We start from the raw sequence: 25045 nt of genomic DNA on the forward strand, positions 1-25045 counted from the left end.
CCTCTGACGTCTTCTTTCTGTTGTATCGTTGCCATCTAGAGACCGAGATCATCACCTGAAGACCTACAAGTCCGTCATACCGGCCAGTAAGCTGGTGGACTGGCTAATATCACAGGTAACCGATGATCTGCATTGTATACTATTCACCACAGGAGACTGATCTGTGCATTGTATACTATTCACCACAGGAGACTGATCTGTGCATTGTATACTATTCACCACAGGAGACTGATCTGTGCATTGTATACTATTCACCACAGGAGACTGATCTGTGCATTGTATACTATTCACCACAGGAGACTGATCTGTACATTGTATACTATTCACCACAGGAGACTGATCTGTGCATTGTATACTATTCACCACAGGAGACTGATCTGTGCATTGTATACTATTCACCACAGGAGACTGATCTGTGCATTGTATACTATTCACCACAGGAGACTGATCTGTACATTGTATACTATTCACCACAGGAGACTGATCTGTGCATTGTATACTATTCACCGCAGGAGACTGATCTGTGCATTGTATACTATTCACCCCAGGAGACTGATCTGTGCATTGTATACTATTCACCGCAGGAGACTGATCTGTGCATTGTATACTATTCACCACAGGAGACTGATCTGTACATTGTATACTATTCACCCCAGGAGACTGATCTGTGCATTGTATACTATTCACCACAGGAGACTGATCTGTGCATTGTATACTATTCACCGCAGGAGACTGATCTGTGCATTGTATACTATTCACCGCAGGAGACTGATCTGTGCATTGTATACTATTCACCACAGGAGACTGATCTGTACATTGTATACTATTCACCACAGGAGACTGATCTGTGCATTGTATACTATTCACCGCAGGAGACTGATCTGTGCATTGTATACTATTCACCCCAGGAGACTGATCTGTGCATTGTATACTATTCACCGCAGGAGACTGATCTGTGCATTGTATACTATTCACCACAGGAGACTGATCTGTGCATTGTATACTATTCACCACAGGAGACTGATCTGTGCATTGTATACTATTCACCGCAGGAGACTGATCTGTGCATTGTATACTATTCACCACAGGAGACTGATCTGTGCATTGTATACTATTCACCGCAGGAGACTGATCTGTGCATTGTATACTATTCACCGCAGGAGACTGATCTGTGCATTGTATACTAGTCTCCTTGTAAGGCTGTTTTTCTCACCTGTCTCCCGTGCTCCTGGTCTCCGGCTGCTCTTTTGGTGCATTACTTGGCTCATCGGATCACTTGTGGCGTTGGTTCGATCTCGTCTCGTTCTCTGCAGATTTTTCTCATCTTGTGAATTTGACGCGGGACATTTTTTTTTAGATATTTTATTTTTTATAAACAAAGAATTTGAATTGATTTTCACATTTGGCCAATTTTTGAGCCAAGTGTTGAAAATGTGATTTTGTCTAATGACTCTTAGGCCGGACTCCTGGGTGAGGCCGGACTCTCTGCGGGATCGGCGTCTCCCTCGCTCTGTTTGTATTTCATTCATAGACGAGAATAATCTCCGGACAATGATGGAAGAGGCGGCTCGGATGCAACTTCTCTGCCAATATTTTTGGCATTTGCTGCTGAACCCGAGATCCTCAACCCAGCAATGCCTGTAATTGGCTGTAAATCATGAAGTCTATGAATAGTCGTGTCGGACGGCCGCCATGCTGCGCACAGGGGAAATGTATTGCAACTGATCAGAAAAGGGGACATGAAATGACATTTGTCAGCATTGCTGGTCCCCGGGGAGCATGTGGGCAGCTATGTGGATGTTAAAGAGTTAATGTCAGTGGCCGGGCTGGGACTGGGAGTGACACACGAGGAGGACGGAGCGTAGAGGGGCAAATATCTGTGTCCTTGTCTGCAGGTGGGTGACGGACAACTCTCCGCAGCCTGTCAATTCTCACACGACGCGGTCAGATGTGGCTGTGACGCCTTCGTAATATCAGACTCTCCGATAATAAAATGCTTCTGTGCTTGCAGGGAGACTGTCAGACCAGAGAAGAAGCCGTTGCTCTTGGTGTTGGACTCTGCAACAACGGATTCATGCATCATGGTAATTATGCTACGCCGACTCCTGCGGTCGATGTGCGGCGCCGACTCCTGCGGTCGATGTGCGGCGCCGACTCCTGCGGTCGATGTGCGGCGCCGACTCCTGCGGTCGATGTGCGGCGCCGACTCCTGCGGTCGATGTGCGCCGCCGACTCCTGCGGTCGATGTGCGCTGCCGACTCCTGCGGTCGATGTGCGCCGCCGACTCCTGCGGTCGATGTGCGCCGCTGACTCCTGCGGTCGATGTGCGCCGCTGACTCCTGCGGTCGATGTGCGCCGCTGACTCCTGCGGTCGATGTGCGCCGCTGACTCCTGCGGTCGATGTGCGCCGCTGACTCCTGCGGTCGATGTGCGGCGCCGACTCCTGCGGTCGATGTGCTGGAGCTCCAGGAGGTATAACGTGACGTGGGGCACTACCTCCGCTTACGTGTTGTACTCCTGTTTCTATAACCTCCGTTCACTCCTATATATTTGCAGTCCCATGTAATTAAGATGAGGCTGCAGGCTGGTTGTGTGCTGTGTTATATGCTGCTCCCCTTATTCTAGCGGCTGTGCTGTCGGGGGGCTCGGTGTGCGATCCCGGCTCCAGGGACATTACGCCAATTCTCAGAATATTGCCCCCCCCCCCCACTTTTGCTCGATTCCTACCGTATGATAAGGACTTTGTTATAGACTTTGTGTTTCAATTTCCCATCGTTTCTGGATCTCTGCTTTCTGTCAACAAATGGAAACCATTCATATGTACATCCAGAGGCTGAGTGTGTATAACCTGTCGCTCATCGGATCGGCTCCCCCTCCTCACTATTACCTTGTCGCCCTCTTCATTCTCTGTATAAGTGTTGGAGAAGAGCGAGTTTAAAGATGAGTCGCAGTTCTTCCGGTTCCACGCTGACGAGGAGATCGAAGGAACCAACTCCAAGAACAAGCAGCTGAAGAATGACTTCAAACTCATAGAGAACATCATGGCCAAGACTCTGCTGGTAAGGACAGGGTGGTCCTCCTCACCGGGGGTGTGTGGGTCACAGAACCGCGACCACGTGCCCTTCAGAAGATACAAGGACCGCAGCGCACTCTTATATAACATTGTAGCCTCCTGCGTCACCGCACTGCAATCACTGCGCATGTATATATAGATTAGTTTAATTTTATTTTTTAGCCCTTAAAATTGTGCAAACGCATGAAGAACACCAAGTGTGACGTATGTGACCTCGGCCATTCTGATGTGTGTGACCTCGGCCATTCTGATGTGTGTGACCTCGGCCATTCTGATGTGTGTGACTTCGGCGGTGTGATGTGTGTGACCTTGGCTATGTCTGTGACCTTTCCCGTGTGAATAACGAGTGTGACCTCAAGTGTGTGTTTGTGTGCGAGCTGTGTGTGTGTGTGTGACCTCCAGTCGTGTCGGTGTGTGACCTCCAGTCGTGTCGGTGTGTGACCTCCAATCGTGTGTGTGTGTGTGTGTGACCTCGAGTCGTGTGTGTGTGTGTGTGTGACCTCCAATCGTGTGTGTGTGTGTGTGTGTGACCTCCAATCGTGTGTGTGTGTGTGTGTTTGACCTCGAGTCGTGTGTGTGTGTGTGACCTCCAGTCGTGTGTGTGACCTCCAGTCGTGTGTGTGTGACCTCCAGTCGTCATGTGTGTGTGACCGCCGGCCGTGTGTGTGTGACCTCGTCGTGTGTGTGTGTGTGTATGTGTGACCTCCAGTCGTGTGTGTGTGTGCGTGTGACCTCCAGTCGTGTGTGTGTGCGTGTGACCTCCAGTCGTGTGTGTGTGCGTGTGACCTCCAGTCGTGTGTGTGTGCGTGTGACCTCCAGTCGTGTGTGTGTGTGTGTGTGTGTGTGTGTGACACCTCCAGTCGTGTGTGTGTGTGTGTGACACCTCCAGTCGTGTGTGTGTGTGTGTGTGTGACACCTCCAGTCGTGTGTGTGTGTGTGTGTGACCTCCAGTCGTGTGTGTGTGTGTGACACCTCCAGTCGTGTGTGTGTGTGTGTGTGACACCTCCAGTCGTGTGTGTGTGTGTGTGTGTGTGTGACACCTCCAGTCGTGTGTGTGTGTGTGTGACACCTCCAGTCGTGTGTGTGTGTGTGTGACCTCCAGTCGTGTGTGTGTGTGACACCTCCAGTCGTGTGTGTGTGTGTGTGTATGACACCTCCAGTCGTGTGTGTATGTGTGACCAGTATGACTACTTTGACACGGAGTGTTTTGGTGTTACATTCCCTCTGTAATAACCACGGTGCGTTCCCTGATGAGCGCGGGCCGGGCGGAGGCGTTGTACCGGCTGCAGGATATAGGAGAAGCAGCTCGTGATTGCTGTTTACAGATCTCCTGTACATGGATCTCGGGCTACGTGTCCACCACATGTTCTACACCCCAGGAATGTCATAGACATAAATACATCTGATGCACTCACACATTCCACGCCACGCGACCGCTGGCACAGAAGCCGCCCCCCCCCCCAAGAGACGAGGACCGTAATCACACACTACAGAGGGTTATCAGAGGTCAACACATGAACAGATCAGAGAGATTAGATTGTCAGGGATGATGGGAGTGAAGGGTTCTGGGCCTGTGCGGGCTGACTGGCGGTCCCCCGGTTATCTGGAGCGGTCTTCCCACAGTCCGGGGAGGAGTAATAAGTGAACGTGTTCTGTTCTCACAGGTTCTACCTCAGGAGGAAGACTACGGTTTTGACTTGGAAGAGAAGAACAAAGCGATTGTGGTGAAGTCTGTCCGGAAGGGGTCACACGCGGAGGTGAGGGGAAACATGACGAGTGTCACATGGTAGTGGCTTATAACAACCCACAATGCAATAGTGCACGACACCACTTCACAGCCAGAACAGCAGAGCTGTTGTGTTATCCGGAGCATCAACACCGCACCATAGACGCCTATGACATTACGAATCTCTGACTGCGCAGAACTGGACGTCATGGGAGACCCCGTTTAAAAAGGATATTTCTCAGTGTTAAAAGGATTATCATGGCGTCTGACCGGCGGGAGTTTGTCGCAGGTTGAGAATTTGCTGTCAATTTTTCCACACTAGTTAATCAATACGATCGTAATAGAAAATCCATGAGCAGCAATGTGGCCCGGCGTCGTTCTCCTCGCTTCTGGTCTGCGGTCACATTGTCCTATACATGGTGCTGCATTTAGATGTGAAGGACGGTCCATCACCAACAGTCATCACATCTCGTCGTGGCCCATAGAGCTGACACTCTGCCGGCAGCGCTCCATCGGCTCCTGTGATGAATCTGTCAGACATTACTGACATTTGATTGATCCGGGATTCATCTATTTCTCCGCACTGGAGAAGCAATGATGTAACTGGAGGATTCATGGTCTTCCATTCGAGCTTCCTCCAGGTTGCTTCAGGAGTCGCCGTGAGCCGGAGGTTGGTGGCGCTGTCCTCGCTTTCCTCAGGTTTTTGTTGTTCTCCTCGTTAATAGATGTCTGGTGAGATGTGGAATAACCTGGAGAAATTCTTCCCTTTGTCTCCCGGCAGATGGCTGGACTGCAGGCTGGACGCAAGATCTACACCATTAATGAGGACCTGATCTTCCTCAGACCCTTCTCTGAAGTGGAGATTCTTCTGAACCAGTCGTTCTGCGCTCGCAGGCCAATCCGCATCCTCGTGTCAACCAAATCCAAAGAGTAAGAATCTGAGACCGCAGCGTCCTGTGCTACAACATGTCCTCCTCATATCAAAATCCAGGGTCTTACTGCGAGGAAACTCCAGATAATATGTGCACTGGATGCCGCGGTCTACGAGGGGTTGGTTGGGTGAAAATGAACTGTTGCATGAGGGAGGGGAGGGTATTACCAGCGACCCTGCCGCCTGACATTAGTCCTCTCACTACACACATTATCTCTCTTCTTCCTTGTGCTGTAGGATTGTGAAGATCCCGGATTGTCCTCAGTACCTGTGTTTCCAGATCAGGGGTTCAGCTCCTCCTTACGTCCATGCAGTGGGGAGAGGTAATGTCTGTCGGGGGATGATGGGTGTTCTGTTGTTCTTTATTTCATGAAGTAATTTGTAGATTATACATCGCAAATCTTTTTGTAGCAGCCATGTTTATCTCCATGTAGAAATTTTGCACCTGCAATTGACAGTCCCAGCATAGACAGGCCCGGTGTAGACATGACTATTGGAGACGGTCCCAGCATAGACAGGCCTGGTGTAGAGGTGACTATTGTAGACAGTCCCAGCATAGACATGCCTGGTGTAGAGGTGACTATTGTAGACAGTCCCAGCATAGACATGCCTGGTGTAGAGGTGACTATTGGAGACGGTCCCAGCATAGACAGGCCCGGTGTAGACATGACTATTGGAGACGGTCCCAGCATAGACAGGCCTGGTGTAGAGGTGACTATTGTAGACAGTCCCTGCATAGACAGGCCCGGTGTAGACATGACTATTGGAGACGGTCCCAGCATAGACAGGCCTGGTGTAGAGGTGACTATTGTAGACAGTCCCTGCATAGACAGGCCCGGTGTAGACATGACTATTGGAGACGGTCCCAGCATAGACAGGCCTGGTGTAGAGGTGACTATTGTAGACAGTCCCTGCATAGACAGGCCCGGTGTAGACATGACTATTGGAGACGGTCCCAGCATAGACAGGCCTGGTGTAGAGGTGACTATTGTAGACAGTCCCAGCATAGACATGCCTGGTGTAGAGGTGACTATTGTAGACAGTCCCAGCATAGACATGCCTGGTGTAGAGGTGACTATTGGAGACGGTCCCAGCATAGACAGGCCCGGTGTAGACATGACTATTGGAGACGGTCCCAGCATAGACATGCCTGGTGTAGAGGTGACTATTGGAGACGGTCCCAGCATAGACAGGCCTGGTGTAGAGGTGACTATTGTAGACAGTCCCAGCATAGACAGGCCTGGTGTAGAGGTGACTATTGTAGACAGTCCCTGCATAGACAGGCCCGGTGTAGACATGACTATTGGAGACGGTCCCAGCATAGACAGGCCTGGTGTAGAGGTGACTATTGTAGACAGTCCCTGCATAGACAGGCCCGGTGTAGACATGACTATTGGAGACGGTCCCAGCATAGACAGGCCTGGTGTAGAGGTGACTATTGTAGACAGTCCCTGCATAGACAGGCCCGGTGTAGACATGACTATTGGAGACGGTCCCAGCATAGACAGGCCTGGTGTAGAGGTGACTATTGTAGACAGTCCCTGCATAGACAGGCCCGGTGTAGACATGACTATTGGAGACGGTCCCAGCATAGACAGGCCTGGTGTAGAGGTGACTATTGTAGACAGTCCCTGCATAGACAGGCCCGGTGTAGACATGACTATTGTAGACAGTCCCTGCATAGACAGGCCTGGTGTAGACATGACTATTGTAGACAGTCCCTGCATAGACAGGCCTGGTGTAGACATGACTATTGGAGACGGTCCCAGCATAGTCACCCTCTGTATGGAGAAGGTCACTCAGACGTGTTACTGCTACACAATGGACATGTTGGAGTCATAACGATTTGTGTGCGGCCTTTCTGTACGTTTTCTCGCGCTCTCACTGTTCTCCCAATTTCACTTGTTGGATATCCTGACATGTTATCGTGAACACTTCATAAAGAGTGTGGTGTGTAATGTCCGTCACAGCCGGCGAGAGATGAATGTGCCGAGAATATCTGACCCCCCCCCCTCCTCCTAAGTACATACAGATGTGATGGCACCAGCACGCTCGAAGCTCTAACATCTGGTGTCCAGGGACGAGAGGAAGCAGATGGGTTATAACCCCCCCCCCCCCCCCTCCTGCCTCGGGGTATTGATTTACTTTATATCTCAATCCCAGGAGATTTATTATAAGATGAAAAACTACTACAGAAATTGTATATTGCGTGTATTGTATGTATGTGTGTGCTGTAAGTGTATATATGTGTGTACTGTATGTGTATACACAGTGGAGTCCCATTGTTTTGAGCAGCAGCCAATATCCAGAGTAACCGCCGTCTGCAGCGCTGACAGCAGCTAATATCCAGAGTAACCGCCCTGTACAGCACTGACAGCAGCTAATATCCAGAGTGACCGGCGTGTACAGCACTGACAGCAGCTAATATCCAGAGTGACCGCCGTGTGCAGCACTGACAGCAGCTAATATCCAGAGTAACCGGCATGTGCAGCACCGACAGCAGCTAATATCCAGAGTAACCGCCGTGTGCAGCACTGACAGCAGCTAATATCCAGAGTAACCGCATGTGCAGCACCGACAGCAGCTAATATCCAGAGTAACCGCCGTGTGCAGCACTGACAGCAGCTAATATCCAGAGTAACCGCCCTGTACAGCACTGACAGCAGCTAATATCCAGAGTGACCGGCGTGTACAGCACTGACAGCAGCTAATATCCAGAGTAACCGCCCCGTGCAGCACTGACAGCAGCTAATATCCAGAGTAACCGGCATGTACAGCACTGACAGCAGCTAATATCCAGAGTGACCGCCGTGTACAGCACTGACAGCAGCTAATATCCAGAGTAACCGGCATGTACAGCACTGACAGCAGCTAATATCCAGAGTGACCGCCGTGTACAGCACTGACAGCAGCTAATATCCAGAGTAACCGGCGTGTACAGCACTGACAGCAGCTAATATCCAGAGTAACCGCCCTGTGCAGCACTGACAGCAGCGAATATCCAGAGTAACCGGCGTGTGCAGCACTGACAGCAGCTAATATCCAGAGTAACCGCCCTGTGCCGCACTGACAGCAGCGAATATCCAGAGTAACCGGCGTGTGCAGCACTGACAGCAACTAATATCCAGAGTAACCGGCGTGTGCAGCACTGACAGCAGCTAATATCCAGAGTAACCGCCCTGTGCCGCACTGACAGCAGCTAATATCCAGAGTAACCGGCGTGTGCAGCACTGACAGCAGCTAATATCCAGAGTAACCGGCGTGTGCAGCACTGACAGCAACTAATATCCAGAGTAACCGGCGTGTGCAGCACTGACAGCAGCTAATATCCAGAGTAACCGCCCTGTGCAGCACTGACAGCAGCTAATATCCAGAGTAACCGCCGTGTACAGCACTGACAGCAGCTAATATCCAGAGTAACCGGCATGCACAGCACTGACAGCAGCTAATATCCAGAGTAACCACCCTGTGCAGCACTGACAGCAGCTAATATCCAGAGTAACCGCCCTGTGCAGCACTGACAGCAGCTAATATCCAGAGTAACCGCCCTGTGCAGCACTGACAGCAGCTAATATCCAGAGTAACCGCCCTGTGCAGCACTGACAGCAGCTAATATCCAGAGACACCGCCGTGTACAGCACTGACAGCAACTAATATCCAGAGTAACCGCCCTGTGCAGCACTGACAGCAGCTAATATCCAGAGTAACCGGCGTGTGCAGCGCTGACAGCAGCTAATATCCAGAGTAACCGCCCTGTGCAGCACTGACAGCAGCTAATATCCAGAGTAACTGCCGTGTGCAGCACTGACAGCAACTAATATCCAGAGTAACCACCCTGTGCCGCACTGACAGCAGCTAATATCCAGAGTAACCGCCGTGTGCAGCACTGACAGCATCTAATATCCAGAGTAACCGCCCTGTGCAGCACTGACAGCAGCTAATATCCAGAGTAACCGCCCTGTGCAGCGCTGACAGCAGCTAATATCCAGAGTAACCGCCCTGTGCAGCGCTGACAGCAGCTAATATCCAGAGTAACCGCCCTGTGCAGCGCTGACAGCAGCTAATATCCAGAGTAACCGCCCTGTGCAGCGCTGACACCAGCTAATATCTAGAGTAACCGCCGTGTGCAGCACTGACAGCAGCTAATATCCAGAGTAACCGGCGTGTGCAGCACTGACAGCAGCTAATATCTAGAGTAACCGGCGTGTACAGCACTGACAGCAGCTAATATCCAGAGTAACCGCCCTGTGCAGCACTGACAGCAGCGAATATCCAGAGTAACCGGCGTGTGCAGCACTGACAGCAGCTAATATCCAGAGTAACCGGCGTGTGCAGCACTGACAGCAGCGAATATCCAGAGTAACCGGCGTGTGCAGCACTGACAGCAGCTAATATCCAGAGTAACCGCCGTGTGCAGCACTGACAGCAGCTAATATCCAGAGTAACCGGCGTGTGCAGCACTGACAGCAGCTAATATCTAGAGTAACCGCCGTGTACAGCACTGACAGCAGCTAATATCCAGAGTAACCGGCGTGTGCAGCACCGACAGCAGCTAATATCCAGAGTAACCGCCGTGTGCAGCACCGACAGCAGCTAATATCCAGAGTAACCGGCGTGTACAGCACTGACAGCAGCTAATGTCCAGAGTAACCGCCCTGTGCCGCACTGACAGCAGCTAATATCCAGAGTAACCGCCCTGTGCAGCACTGACAGCAGCTAATATCCAGAGTAACCGCATGTACAGCACTGACAGCAGCTAATATCCAGAGTAACCGGCGTGTGCAGCACTGACAGCAGCTAATATCCAGAGTAACCGGCGCGTGCAGCACTGACAGCAGCTAATATCCAGAGTAACCGGCGTGTGCAGCACTGACAGCAACTAATATCCAGAGTAACCGCCCTGTGCAGCGCTGACAGCAGCTAATATCCAGAGTAACCGGCGTGTGCAGCGCTGACAGCAGCTAATATCCAGAGTAACCACCGTGTGCAGCACTGACAGCAGCTAATATCCAGAGTAACCGGCGTGTACAGCACTGACAGCAGCTAATATCCAGAGTAACCGCCGTGTGCAGCACTGACAGCAGCTAATATCCAGAGTAACCGCCCTGTGCAGCACTGACAGCAGCTAATATCCAGAGTAACTGCCGTGTGCAGCACTGACAGCAACTAATATCCAGAGTAACCACCCTGTGCCGCACTGACAGCAGCTAATATCCAGAGTAACCGCCGTGTGCAGCACTGACAGCAGCTAATATCCAGAGTAACCGCCCTGTGCAGCACTGACAGCAGCTAATATCCAGAGTAACCGCCCTGTGCAGCACTGACAGCAGCTAATATCCAGAGTAACCGCCCTGTGCAGCGCTGACAGCAGCTAATATCCAGAGTAACCGCCCTGTGCAGCGCTGACAGCAGCTAATATCCAGAGTAACCGCCCTGTGCAGCGCTGACAGCAGCTAATATCCAGAGTAACCGCCGTGTGCAGCGCTGACAGCAGCTAATATCCAGAGTAACCGCCGTGTGCAGCACTGACAGCAGCTAATATCCAGAGTAACCGGCGTGTGCAGCACTGACAGCAGCTAATATCCAGAGTAACCGCCGTGTGCAGCACCGACAGCAGCTAATATCCAGAGTAACCGGCGTGTACAGCACTGACAGCAGCTAATGTCCAGAGTAACCGCCCTGTGCCGCACTGACAGCAGCTAATATCCAGAGTAACCGCCCTGTGCCGCACTGACAGCAGCTAATATCCAGAGTAACCGCCCTGTGCAGCACTGACAGCAGCTAATATCCAGAGTAACCGCATGTACAGCACTGACAGCAGCTAATATCCAGAGTAACCGGCGTGTGCAGCACTGACAGCAGCTAATATCCAGAGTAACCGGCGTGTGCAGCACTGACAGCAGCTAATATCCAGAGTAACCGGCGTGTGCAGCACTGACAGCAGCTAATATCCAGAGTAACCGGCGTGTGCAGCGCTGACGGCAACTAATATCCAGAGTAACCGGCGTGTGCAGCGCTGACGGCAACTAATATCCAGAGTAACCGCCGTGTGCAGCACTGACTGGCAGGGAGTGATCAATAAGGTGCTGGTTGGTGGTCTCCGGTATCTGGCGCCTCGCTGACTGCAGTACATCCCACATTTGATGGGGGTGCGTGGGGGGAGGATCCATAGAGGCAACAAGATGATCGAGGTCCCACAGATGCTCAATTGGGTTCAGAGCCAGATGGATGAGGGGCCCAGAGAATGCCATGAAGAACTTCCCAGACCGTGTTCTTCCAGCGATGGTTGCCGGGTGTTTGTTCTCGGTTTCTTGCCTGTTGCAGCTTTGTTACATAGGAGCGGTGACCATCCGTCTGCTCCGGAGCCCCATATGCAGTAGGTTCGCTGTTGTATTAGACGCACGCCTGGTGGCCCCCTGGTCGATTTTCATGGTGAGCTGTTCCACTGTAACGTCATTTGGCCCTCACGCACCTTTGTAGCCGACGTTCACCTCTCACATCAATGGCGCGTGGTGCTCTGCAGTTTACACGTCGGTTATTCCCAATGGCGCTATTTGTCCACTCAAGATACACTTTCACCACAGCAGCACGCGAACCGTTCACAAACTGCGCTGTGTGAGAAATACCACCACCCTGGGTCCGAAATCCGATAATCAGCCTTTATTACAACTCTGATTGATCGCCCCTTTTACCCATGACAACGAGTGATATGTGATCAGACAGCCGACCGCACCATATATATATATATATATATATATATATATATATACAGTGAAGGAAATAAGTATTTGATCCCTTGCTGATTCTGTAAGTTTGCCCACTGTCAAAGTCATGAACAGTCTAGAATTTTTAGGCTAGGTTAATTTTACCAGTGAGAGATAGATTATATAAAAAAAAAAAACTATCACATTGTCAAAATGATCTCTATTTATTTGCATTGTGCAGAGAAATAAGTATTTGATCCCTTTGGAAAACAAGACTTAATACTTGGTGGCAAAACCCTTGTTGGCAAGCACAGCAGTCAGACGTTTTTTGTAGTTGATGATGAGGTTTGCACACACGTTAGATGGAATTTTGGCCCACTCCTCTTTGCAGATCATCTGTAAATCATTAAGATTTCGAGGCTGTCGCTTGGCAACTCGGATCTTCAACTCCCTCCATAAGTTTTCGATGGGATTAAGGTCTGGAGACTGGCTAGGCCACTCCATGACCTTAATGTGCTTCTTTTTGAGCCACTCCTTTGTTGCCTTGGCTGTATGTTTCGGGTCATTGTCGTGCTGGAAGACTCAGCCACGAGCCATTATTAATGTCCTGGTGGAGGGAAGGAGGTTGTCACTCAGGATGTGACGGTACATGGCTCCATCCATTCTCCCATTGATGCGGTGAAGTAGTCCTGTGCCCTTAGCAGAGAAACACCCCCAAAACATAATGTTTCCACCTCCATGCTTGACAGTGGGGACGGTGTTCTTTGGCTCATAGGCAGCATTTCTCTTCCTCCAAACACGGCGAGTTGAGTTAATGCCAAAGAGCTCAATTTTAGTCTCATCTGACCACAGCACCTTCTCCCAATCACTCTCAGAATCATCCAGATGTTCATTTGCAAACTTCAGACGGGCCTGTACATGTTCCTTCTTGAGCAGGGGGACCTTGCGGGCACTGCAGGATTTTAATCCATTACGGCGTAATGTGTTACCAATGGTTTTCTTGGTGACTGTGGTCCCAGCTGCCTTGAGATCATTAACAAGTTCCCCCCGTGTAGTTTTCGGCTGAGCTCTCACCTTCCTCAGGATCAAGGATACCCCACGAGGTGAGATTTTGCATGGAGCCCCAGATCGATGTGGATTGACAGTCATTTTGTAGGTCTTCCATTTTCTTACTATTGCACCAACAGTTGTCTCCTTCTCACCCAGCGTCTTACTTATGGTTTTGTAGCCCATTCCAGCCTTGTGCAGGTCTATGATCTTGTCCTGACATCCTTAGAAAGCTCCTTGGTCTTGCCCATGTTGTAGAGGTTAGAGTCAGACTGATCATTGAGTCTGTGGACAGGAGTCTCTTATACAGGTGACATGTAAGAGCTGTCTATAATGCAGGCACCAAGATGATTTGGAGCAGTAACTGGTCTGGAGGAGGCTGAACTCCTAATGGTTGGTAGGGGGTCACATACTTATTTCCTTCACTGTGTATATATATATCGTGCGGTCGGCTGTCTGATCACATATCACTCGTCATGTTTAAAAGGGGCGATCAATCAGAGTTGTAATAAAGGCTGATTATCGGATTTCGGACCCAGGGTGGTGGTATTTCTCACACAGCGCAGTTTGTGAACGGTTCGCGTGCTGCTGTGGTGAAAGTGTATCGTGAGTGGACAAACCGCCATTGGGAATAACCGACGTGTAAACTGCGGAGCACCATATATATATATATATATACATACACCTAAACTCCAGCAGTGCCACAGGCTGATCGCCCCCAAGCCACGCCGCATTGATGCAGTAATTCATGTAGAGTCTGAGCCCCGGCCAAGTATTGGGGGCAGATACTGGACAGACTTTTCAGTGGGACGACCTTTCCGTATTAAAAATCATTTTTGACATTGGGCTTATCTAATATTAACATTTTCTGAGACACACACACCTTTTGGTTTGGATCTTTAAGGCTTTGTTCACATCTGCGTTGGGGGTCCTATTCCGTCAGAGCTTTCCGTCAGAACGGGACCCTGAACAGACGCAAACTGACACAGACGGAAACCAGAGTCTTCCGACTCCATCACCATTGATTTCAATGGTGACGGATCCGGTGCCATGGTTTCCGTTTGTCTCTGTTGTTCACCGGACCCGTCGTTTTGCCGGAGGCAATAGCGTAGTCTACTACAGAATGTCAGAAAGGGACCCCAACGCAGATGTGAACAGAGCCTTAGTTGGATGTTTCTCTGGTACAATTATAAACATTTCAGAAGTTTTTGAACTTTTATTGACCAATCCATCAAGTTTCTGTAAAGCCGCAATATTTCCAGTGTTGACCCTTCTTCTGCAGTTCCCCCTGACAGGCTGGGTGTCAGCTCCTGGGCCAAATCCTGACTGATGACCCATTCTTCCTGACAGTGTGAGGAGTTTATCACAATTTCCGTGTTTTGGTTGTCCTCCCACTTCTTGAGGATTGAGATCTGGGGAGTTTCCTGTCCCAAAATATCAATGTTTTGTTCACCGAGCCACTTGGTTCTCACTTGCTCCTGGATGGTTATATATCTCTATAATATGTGTGTACTGTATGGTGTACGTGTGTTTGTATATCTGTATAATGTGTGTACTGTATGGTGTATATATGTGTATTTATCCTGACCTCACCCTGGCACCATCTCCTGTGGCAAAGAGCTTTGAGCATTACTGCTGCATACATCTATGTGCCACCCTGGAGGATTGTGGGATGCTTAACGATGGGTCCAATGAATTCTCTGTCCTCCGTTACTGAAGCAGAACCCTCTCATAGCCCTCATCCAGGTGTGTAGAGCCCCTCTCCAGGGGCCACGGGAGGTCCTGTAGTGTGGGAACCTGAACCTAAGCAAATCTATCCCCCTCAGTAATTTCTGCAGATCACGCTCCCCCCATAATGAAGGGTCTCATGGGTGGTCCGCTGGAGTGGATACGGTCTCCAATATGCTTCCAAAGTTCAGAATGTGTTCGATTATTTTATTAACCCTTAACTTCCTATGCAGCAATAGAATGCTGGGGTGAAAGTGGGGTGGTCAGCGAGGTCTTGGTAGGAGGGTGTCACTATAATGGGGAGTATTGATGTGTGAGTAATAGGGGTCTCCAGCTCCCTGTAGATATAGATGGGGTTCAGTGATTTGTCACATATGAGTGGGGTGTCTAATTTCTGATCCTTTTCAGGGTCGCAGGCGGCCGCCGTCGGTCTCCATCCCGGACAATGTGTTCTCAAGGTGAACGGAATGAGCGTCACACATGACCGTCATGTCGAGGTCCTGGAGCACTTTACTGCGTACCGGAAAGACCCACAAAACCCGCTGGTGAGTATGAGGCATCAGATTACAACTCTCATCATGCCCAGTAGGGTATACCAATGGTCAAATATGCTCTGTGATAAAGTGGAAACCATAGCGTTTAGACCAGGTCCGTGGGGAGTTCAGACAGGGACTGGGGAGTTCAGACAGGGACTATGGATATTATCATGATTATGCCTTGTAGCTTGTAATAACTGCAATGCCGCAGGATTGTACATACGGTGGATTAAGAGCAATATATATGGGTGGTGGATTATGAGCGGTGGATAATGAGCGGTATATATACGGGTGGTGGATTGTGAGCGGTGTATATATACAGGCGGTGGATTATGAGCGATGTATACAGGTGGTGGATTATGAGCGGTGTATATATACGGGTGGTGGATTGTGAGCGGTGTATATATACGAGCGGTGGATAATGAGCGGTATATACGGGTGGTGGATTGTGAGCGGTATATATACGGGCGGTGGATTATGAGCGATGTATACGGGTGGTGGATTATGAGCGGTATGTATACGGGTGGTGGATTATGAGCGGTGTATACGGGTGGTGGATTGTGAGCGGTGTATATATACGGGCGGTGGATTATGAGCGGTGTATACGGCCGGTGGATTATGAGCGGTGTATACGGGCGGTGGATTATGAGCGGTATATACGGGTGGTGGATTGTGAGCGGTATATACGGGTGGTGGATTGTGAGCGGTGTATATATACGGGCGGTGGATTATGAGAGATGTATACGGGTGGTGGATTATGAGCGGTATGTATACGGGTGGTGGATTATGAGCGGTGTATATATACGGGCGGTGGATTATGAGAGATGTATACGGGTGGTGGATTATGAGCGGTATGTATACGGGTGGTGGATTATGAGCGGTATATACGGGTGGTGGATTGTGAGCGGTGTATATATACGGGCGGTGGATTATGAGCGGTATATACGGGTGGTGGATTGTGAGCGGTGTATATATACGGGTGGTGGATTATGAGCGGTGTATATATACGGGCGGTGGATAATGAGCGGTATATACGGGTGGTGGATTGTGAGCGGTGTATATATACGGGCGGTGGATTATGAGCGGTGTATACGGGTGGTGGATTGTGAGCGGTGTATATATACGGGTGGTGGATTGTGAGCGGTGTATACGGGTGGTGGATTGTGAGCGGTGTATATATACGGGCGGTGGATTATGAGCGGTGTATACGGGTGGTGGATTGTGAGCGGTGTATATATACGGGTGGTGGATTGTGAGCGGTGTATACGGGTGGTGGATTGTGAGCGGTGTATATATACAGGCGGTGGATTATGAGCGATGTATACAGGTGGTGGATTATGAGCGGTGTATATATACGGGTGGTGGATTGTGAGCGGTGTATATATACGAGCGGTGGATAATGAGCGGTATATACGGGTGGTGGATTGTGAGCGGTATATATACGGGCGGTGGATTATGAGCGATGTATACGGGTGGTGGATTATGAGCGGTATGTATACGGGTGGTGGATTATGAGCGGTGTATACGGGTGGTGGATTGTGAGCGGTGTATATATACGGGCGGTGGATTATGAGCGGTGTATACGGCCGGTGGATTATGAGCGGTGTATACGGGCGGTGGATTATGAGCGGTATATACGGGTGGTGGATTGTGAGCGGTATATACGGGTGGTGGATTGTGAGCGGTGTATATATACGGGCGGTGGATTATGAGAGATGTATACGGGTGGTGGATTATGAGCGGTATGTATACGGGTGGTGGATTATGAGCGGTGTATATATACGGGCGGTGGATTATGAGAGATGTATACGGGTGGTGGATTATGAGCGGTATGTATACGGGTGGTGGATTATGAGCGGTATATACGGGTGGTGGATTGTGAGCGGTGTATATATACGGGCGGTGGATTATGAGCGGTATATACGGGTGGTGGATTGTGAGCGGTGTATATATACGGGTGGTGGATTATGAGCGGTGTATATATACGGGCGGTGGATAATGAGCGGTATATACGGGTGGTGGATTGTGAGCGGTGTATATATACGGGCGGTGGATTATGAGCGGTGTATACGGGTGGTGGATTGTGAGCGGTGTATATATACGGGTGGTGGATTGTGAGCGGTGTATACGGGTGGTGGATTGTGAGCGGTGTATATATACGGGCGGTGGATTGTGAGCGGTATATACGGGTGGTGGATTGTGAGCGGTGTATATATACGGGTGGTGGATTGTGAGCGGTGTATATATACGGGCGGTGGATTATGAGCGATATATACGGGTGGTGGATTGTGAGCGGTGTATATATACGGGTTGTGGATTATGAGTGGTGTATACGGGTGGTGGATTATGAGCGGTATATACGGGTGGTGGATTGTGAGCGGTGTATATATACGAGCGGTGGATAATGAGCGGTATATACGGGTGGTGGATTGTGAGCGGTATATATACGGGCGGTGGATTATGAGCGATGTATACGGGTGGTGGATTATGAGCGGTATGTATACGGGTGGTGGATTATGAGCGGTGTATACGGGTGGTGGATTGTGAGCGGTGTATATATACGGGCGGTGGATTATGAGCGGTGTATACGGCCGGTGGATTATGAGCGGTGTATACGGGCGGTGGATTATGAGCGGTATATACGGGTGGTGGATTGTGAGCGGTATATACGGGTGGTGGATTGTGAGCGGTGTATATATACGGGCGGTGGATTATGAGAGATGTATACGGGTGGTGGATTATGAGCGGTATGTATACGGGTGGTGGATTATGAGCGGTGTATATATACGGGCGGTGGATTATGAGAGATGTATACGGGTGGTGGATTATGAGCGGTATGTATACGGGTGGTGGATTATGAGCGGTATATACGGGTGGTGGATTGTGAGCGGTGTATATATACGGGCGGTGGATTATGAGCGGTATATACGGGTGGTGGATTGTGAGCGGTGTATATATACGGGTGGTGGATTATGAGCGGTGTATATATACGGGCGGTGGATAATGAGCGGTATATACGGGTGGTGGATTGTGAGCGGTGTATATATACGGGCGGTGGATTATGAGCGGTGTATACGGGTGGTGGATTGTGAGCGGTGTATATATACGGGTGGTGGATTGTGAGCGGTGTATACGGGTGGTGGATTGTGAGCGGTGTATATATACGGGCGGTGGATTGTGAGCGGTATATACGGGTGGTGGATTGTGAGCGGTGTATATATACGGGTGGTGGATTGTGAGCGGTGTATATATACGGGCGGTGGATTATGAGCGATATATACGGGTGGTGGATTGTGAGCGGTGTATATATACGGGTTGTGGATTATGAGTGGTGTATACGGGTGGTGGATTATGAGCGGTATATACGGGTGGTGGATTGTGAGCGGTGTATATATACGGGTGGTGGATTGTGAGCGGTATATACGGGTGGTGGATTGTGAGCGGTGTATATATATATACGGGTGGTGGATTATGAGCGGTATATACGGGTGGTGGATTGTGAGCGGTGTATATATACGGGTGGTGGATTGTGAGCGGTGTATATATACGGGCGGTGGATTATGAGCGGTATATACGGGTGGTGGATTGTGAGCGGTGTATATATACGGGCGGTGGATTGTGAGCGGTATATACGGGCGGTGGATTATGAGCGGTATATACGGGTGGTGGATTGTGAGCGGTGTATATATATACGGGTGGTGGATTATGAGCGGTATATACGGGTGGTGGATTGTGAGCGGTGTATATATACGGGCGGTGGATTGTGAGTGGTGTATATATACGGGCGGTGGATAATGAGCGGTATATACGGGCGGTGGATTATGAGCGGTGTATATATACGGGCGGTGGATTATGAGCGGTATATACGGGTGGTGGATTGTGAGCGGTGTATATATACGGGTGGTGGATTATGAGCGGTATATACGGGCGGTGGATTGTGAGCGGTATATACGGGTGGTGGATTGTGAGCGGTGTATATATACGGGTGGTGGATAATGAGCGGTATATACGGGTGGTGGATTGTGAGCGGTATATACGGGTGGTGGATTGTGAGCGGTATATACGGGTGGTGGATTGTGAGCGGTGTATACGGGTGGTGGATTGTGAGCGGTATATACGGGTGGTGGATTGTGAGCGGTGTATATATACGGGTGGTGGATAATGAGCGGTATATACGGGTGGTGGATTGTGAGCGGTATATACGGGTGGTGGATTGTGAGCGGTATATACGGGTGGTGGATTGTGAGCGGTATATACGGGTGGTGGATTGTGAGCGGTGTATATATACGGGTGGTGGATTATGAGTGGTGTATATATACGGGTGGTGGATAATGAGCGGTATATACGGGTGGTGGATTATGAGCGGTGTATATATACGGGTGGTGGATTATGAGTGGTGTATATATACGGGCGGTGGATAATGAGCGGTATATACGGGTGGTGGATTGTGAGCGGTGTATATATACGGGTGGTGGATTATGAGCGGTATATACGGGTGGTGGATTATGAGCGGTATATACGGGCGGTGGATTGTGAGCGGTGTATATATACGGGTGGTGGATTATGAGTGGTGTATATATACGGGTGGTGGATTATGAGCGGTATATACGGGTGGTGGATTATGAGCGGTATATACGGGCGGTGGATTGTGAGCGGTGTATATACGGGCGGTGGATTGTGAGCGGTGTATATATACGGGTGGTGGATTATGAGCGGTATATACGGGCGGTGGATTGTGAGCGGTGTATATATACGGGTGGTGGATTATGAGCGGTATATACGGGTGGTGGATTGTGAGCGGTATATACGGGTGGTGGATTATGAGTGGTGTATATATACGGGCGGTGGATTATGAGCTGTATATACGGGTAGCGGTGTCTTGTGTATTATATAAACGTCTTCTGGTTTTAGGGGCTGTTCCAGTGGATCTACAGAACGCACGAGGATGCGGAGGAGGACCGAGCGCAGCGGTGTAAATCTGAGGAGTGTCTGAACGGCGGTCTGTGTGATACGAGCGTCCCCAGCAGACAAGCAGGTAACGCACGGCTGATCACTGATCACATATCTGATCTCCCCTGCTGAGCACGCTCACAGCTGCAGGGGCTGCCACTTCATAATGGACTTTTTGTAGTTCACTCCGGGGCATAAACCGGGACAATGTCCTCAAAAATAAAAATACGCAAACTAAGTGGGACGTTTATAAAAGCCTCTGAAATGTGTGAAATCTAAACCTGCTGCGAATAAACAAGCGAGAAACCGGGTGAAAGATGTGACAAAATAAAACCACTACTGCTGGGCTCTGTGGTTCTCCAGCTGATAAACAGGCCGTGCGAAGTGTCCGCTCCATATACAGAAATATCAAGGGAAGGCACGGCACCCGCCCAAAAACATCAATTTCAGCTCTTTATTCCAAGTTGAGGCAGGTAAATACGGGAGACGTGCACATGACCGGCCGTTTCTTGCCCTCCGGCGCTTTCTCAAGGTCTTCTGGGATCAAAATACCAAGAAACTTAACAAACCAAAACCGGATAGGGTTCACGTGAGAGAGGACAAGTCGTTCCTACCGTTCAAACCCAAAGCTTATAACGCCTCCGTTTTGATGATCCCTTTATCTTCACATCTGATCAGTTTGGTTTGTTGATCGTGACCATCTGTAGGGGTGAATATTCACTGTACAATAAGAATTTGGGATCCCCCCATGGCTACGTCATATGACTATCAATCTTGGTGCTCCCTTTCCTGTACCCAAAGAGCACATCCGTACCATTGCCGCGCTCCTGATTGTGCCAGGACGCTTGTTGTGCCCGCCCGGTCAGCATGATGCGGCACTGAGCGGCGGCGCTGGAGACAGAGCAGATGGGGGCACTTTTGCCATGTTCTCTGTCTTAAGGGCAGGCGCCGCTGTTCATTAGTGCAGCTCCGGCCGCACCACATCATGCCAATGACTACATTCATGTATCACAATCCTGGGATTTATTGCGATTGCCAGATTTGCAGTCGGGGAGGACTTTTTTTCCCTAATGACGAGATTGGCGTCATCCTCGTGGGGGTTTTTCCTTTCTCTGGATCCACACGGCAGGATTATAGGTTGGACTTGATGGACCTGGCTCTTTTTTAACCTGATCAACTCTGTATATTAGTAACTTGTCCTTATACTGGGATGTGTCGCTCTGTGGAGTCAGCGCATCCTATAGAATTTTGGCAGTGAACGGGTTAAGCTGCCACGCTGTTTCTGACCAGTCCGCAGATGCCACTTGTTTACCTGCGATGAGACGTTCATTTATTATTGAAGTGCAGCGGCCGCTTTCCTGAAATCCCCATCACGTCAGGATCACTCGTCTTCCATCTGTGATGTGCAGTTATTTACATGGCGAGCATTGGGGGAGGGGGGCATTAAAGTGGCGCAGATCGTCCTCTGATTTTGCAGGCACCGGCTTAGTAATAACATTCGGGGGAGGGTCCTCTCACCACTGTCATGGATTTGGGGGGTGCAGTCTGGGATTTGAGGGACGTCCTGAACCCCAATACGGCAGATTGAGATTCCACCTCCCCTTGTTTATACCCTAATAATAGAAATCCGGATATTTGTCCCTTCCCCCATCAGATGTTGCTCCAAGCCCCCCCTCTACTGTCAGCGAGGACGTGTCGCTCGTAAATGTGACGGTGGAGAACGTCCATCTGGAGCACGGCGTGGTGTACGAGTATGTCAGCACTGCTGGGATAAAGTGCCACGTCCTGGAGAAGATGGTTGAACCTCGGGGCTCCTTTGGGGTCACTGCTAAGGTAACCGGGATTGTGGGTGAGGGTCTGGTAGGGGATGTGCGCTGCTGCTACTTCTGGACCGCGCCGCCTCTTCTGCTGTCGTTTTCTCTCCTGACTCATGGGGGGGGTTCTTGTCTCCTCAGATCCTTCAGTCTTTTATCGCTGACGACGTGAAGTTTGTCAAGAATTGTATGAAACTTATCGCCATGAGCAAGTCGGTGATGACCATGCCACAGTACGAATTTCGTCACATCTGCGACACCAAATTGGAGAACATCCGCCGGAGGATTAGCAGCTACGAGGAGGTAACAAGTCGGGGTTCAATTCCATTCCTGTATATATTATTGGTCACCCCTCCCCGTCCTGTACCCTGCAGCCTCCGTCCTTCTGATCCGTAGTCCTGTGTTACCTCCTCACACCCTATAATTGGCGACTTTGTGATCGCGGCTTTTGTCGTATTTCAGTTTGCAGATGAGCTCAGGATGAAGGTCAGTCCATCCTTTAAACAGGCCACAGGTGACCCGCACGAGCTGCAGAGCATGGACTTCTGCCCAACCAACTGTCACATCAACGTCATGGAGGTGTCCTACCCCAAAACAACCACCTCACTGGGGGGACGCTCCTTCAGCATTCGCTTTGGCCGGAAAAACTCCTTCTTTGGCCTCGATCCAGACCAAGGTGAGAAAAGACGAGGTCATGTGACCAATGCGGTCTTCAAGGGACTCTAACCTAAGAATGAATGATAAAGATGAGACCCCGTCTAGTAGAAGTCCTACAGAGAACACTGCATTATTTCCTGCTGACTGTTTCCATTTTTAGGATGGAGCTTAGGCCCTGTTCACATCGCGTTTGTGCGATATGTTTTTAAACTCTAAAAAAAGTATTAAAATGTACAGCTCGGCGTAAACATAGACTATAATGGGTCCAACGTAAACCGAAATAGCATCTGTTTGGTCTGTGTTTCTCATGGTTTACGTTGGGATACTGTTTTTTTAAAGTACTGGAAAGCGGAGTCTGCCGCGCTACTCTGCACTTCAAAAAAACGTACACGCGGCGTAACGTTTTTTTCCTAGCATTGATCTGAATGGACGACGTATGCAAACGTAATGCTATACATACAGTAAATCTGTTTTTTTTGGGGTGGATTGTTGTTTCTGTCGTTCACTTTAAAAAAAAAAGTGTATACATTTTTTGTAGGTAAAAAACGGACGAAAATATATACTGATGTAGGAGTATAGGCTAAATGTACACACTATAAAAAACAGACGTAAACCGTAAATGGTCCCACGTTTTTATTTAAAAAGTTTATCCTCGGCGGATAGCACAAAAGCGATGTGAATGGAGCCTTAGCCGAAACTGAGAAGATTCTTGCTGCAGCCAGAATAGAAGTGCAGCTCTGGAGTATAATACAGGATAAGTAACGTCATGTGACCAACAGAATAGTGAGTGCAGCTCTGGAGTATAATACAGGATATAACTCGATATCAGTACAGGATAAGTAATGTAATGTATGTACACAGTGACTCCACCAGCAGAATAGTGAGTGCAGCTCTGGAGTATAATACAGCATGTAACTCAGGATCAGTACAGGATAAGTAATGTATGTACACAGTGACTCCACCAGCAGAATAGTGAGTGCAGCTCTGGAGTATAATACAGGATATAACTCAGGATCAGTACAGGATAAGTAATGTAATGTATGTACACAGTGACTCCACCAGCAGAATAGTGAGCGCAGCTCTGGAGTATAATACAGGATATAACTCAGGATCAGTACAGGATAAGTAATGTAATGTATGTACACAGTGACTCCACCAGCAGAATAGTGAGTGCAGCTCTGGAGTATAATACAGGATATAACTCAGGATCAGTACAGGATAAGTAATGTAATGTATGTACACAGTGACTCCACCAGCAGAATAGTGAGCGCAGCTCTGGAGTATAATACAGGATATAACTCAGGATCAGTACAGGATAAGTAATGTAATGTATGTACACAGTGACTCCACCAGCAGAATAGTGAGTGCAGCTCTGGAGTATAATACAGGATGTAACTCAGGACCAGTACAGGATAAGTAATGTATGTACACAGTGACTCTACCAGCAGAATAGTGAGTGCAGCTCTGGAGTATAATACAGGATATAACTCAGGATCAGTACAGGATAAGTAATGTAATGTATGTACACAGTGACTGCACCAGCAGAATAGTGAGTGCAGCTGTGGAGTATAATACAGGATGTAACTCAGGATCAGTACAGGATAAGTAATGTATATACACAGTGACTCCACCAGCAGAATAGTGAGTGCAGCTCTGGAGTATATTATAGGATATAACTCAGGATCAGTACAGGATAAGTAATGTAATGTATGTACACAGTGACTCCACCAGCAGAATAGTGAGTGCAGCTCTGGAGTATAATACAGGATGTAACTCAGGATCAGTACAGGATAAGTAATGTAATGTATGTACACAGTGACTCCACCAGCAGAATAGTGAGTACAGCTCTGGAGTATAATACAGGATATAACTCCGGATC

At 49.4% G+C, this 25045-nt stretch overlaps 1 protein-coding gene across 1 annotated transcript in view; it reads left to right on the forward strand.

Annotated features, from left to right (window-relative positions):
* PREX1 (phosphatidylinositol-3,4,5-trisphosphate dependent Rac exchange factor 1) overlaps positions 1-25045 on the forward strand; it is a 138940-nt gene that overhangs the window by 99041 nt on the left and 14854 nt on the right. Inside the window, 11 exon segments of the mRNA XM_075846257.1 lie at positions 40-115; positions 2012-2084; positions 2917-3059; positions 4738-4830; positions 5581-5729; positions 5968-6053; positions 15618-15754; positions 20657-20780; positions 22350-22528; positions 22651-22812; positions 22972-23185. Of these exon segments, the coding sequence (XP_075702372.1) occupies positions 40-115; positions 2012-2084; positions 2917-3059; positions 4738-4830; positions 5581-5729; positions 5968-6053; positions 15618-15754; positions 20657-20780; positions 22350-22528; positions 22651-22812; positions 22972-23185 (1436 nt within the window).

This window comes from Rhinoderma darwinii, chromosome 13, assembly GCF_050947455.1.
Source record: "Rhinoderma darwinii isolate aRhiDar2 chromosome 13, aRhiDar2.hap1, whole genome shotgun sequence".
Taxonomy (NCBI): Eukaryota; Metazoa; Chordata; class Amphibia; order Anura; family Rhinodermatidae; genus Rhinoderma; species Rhinoderma darwinii.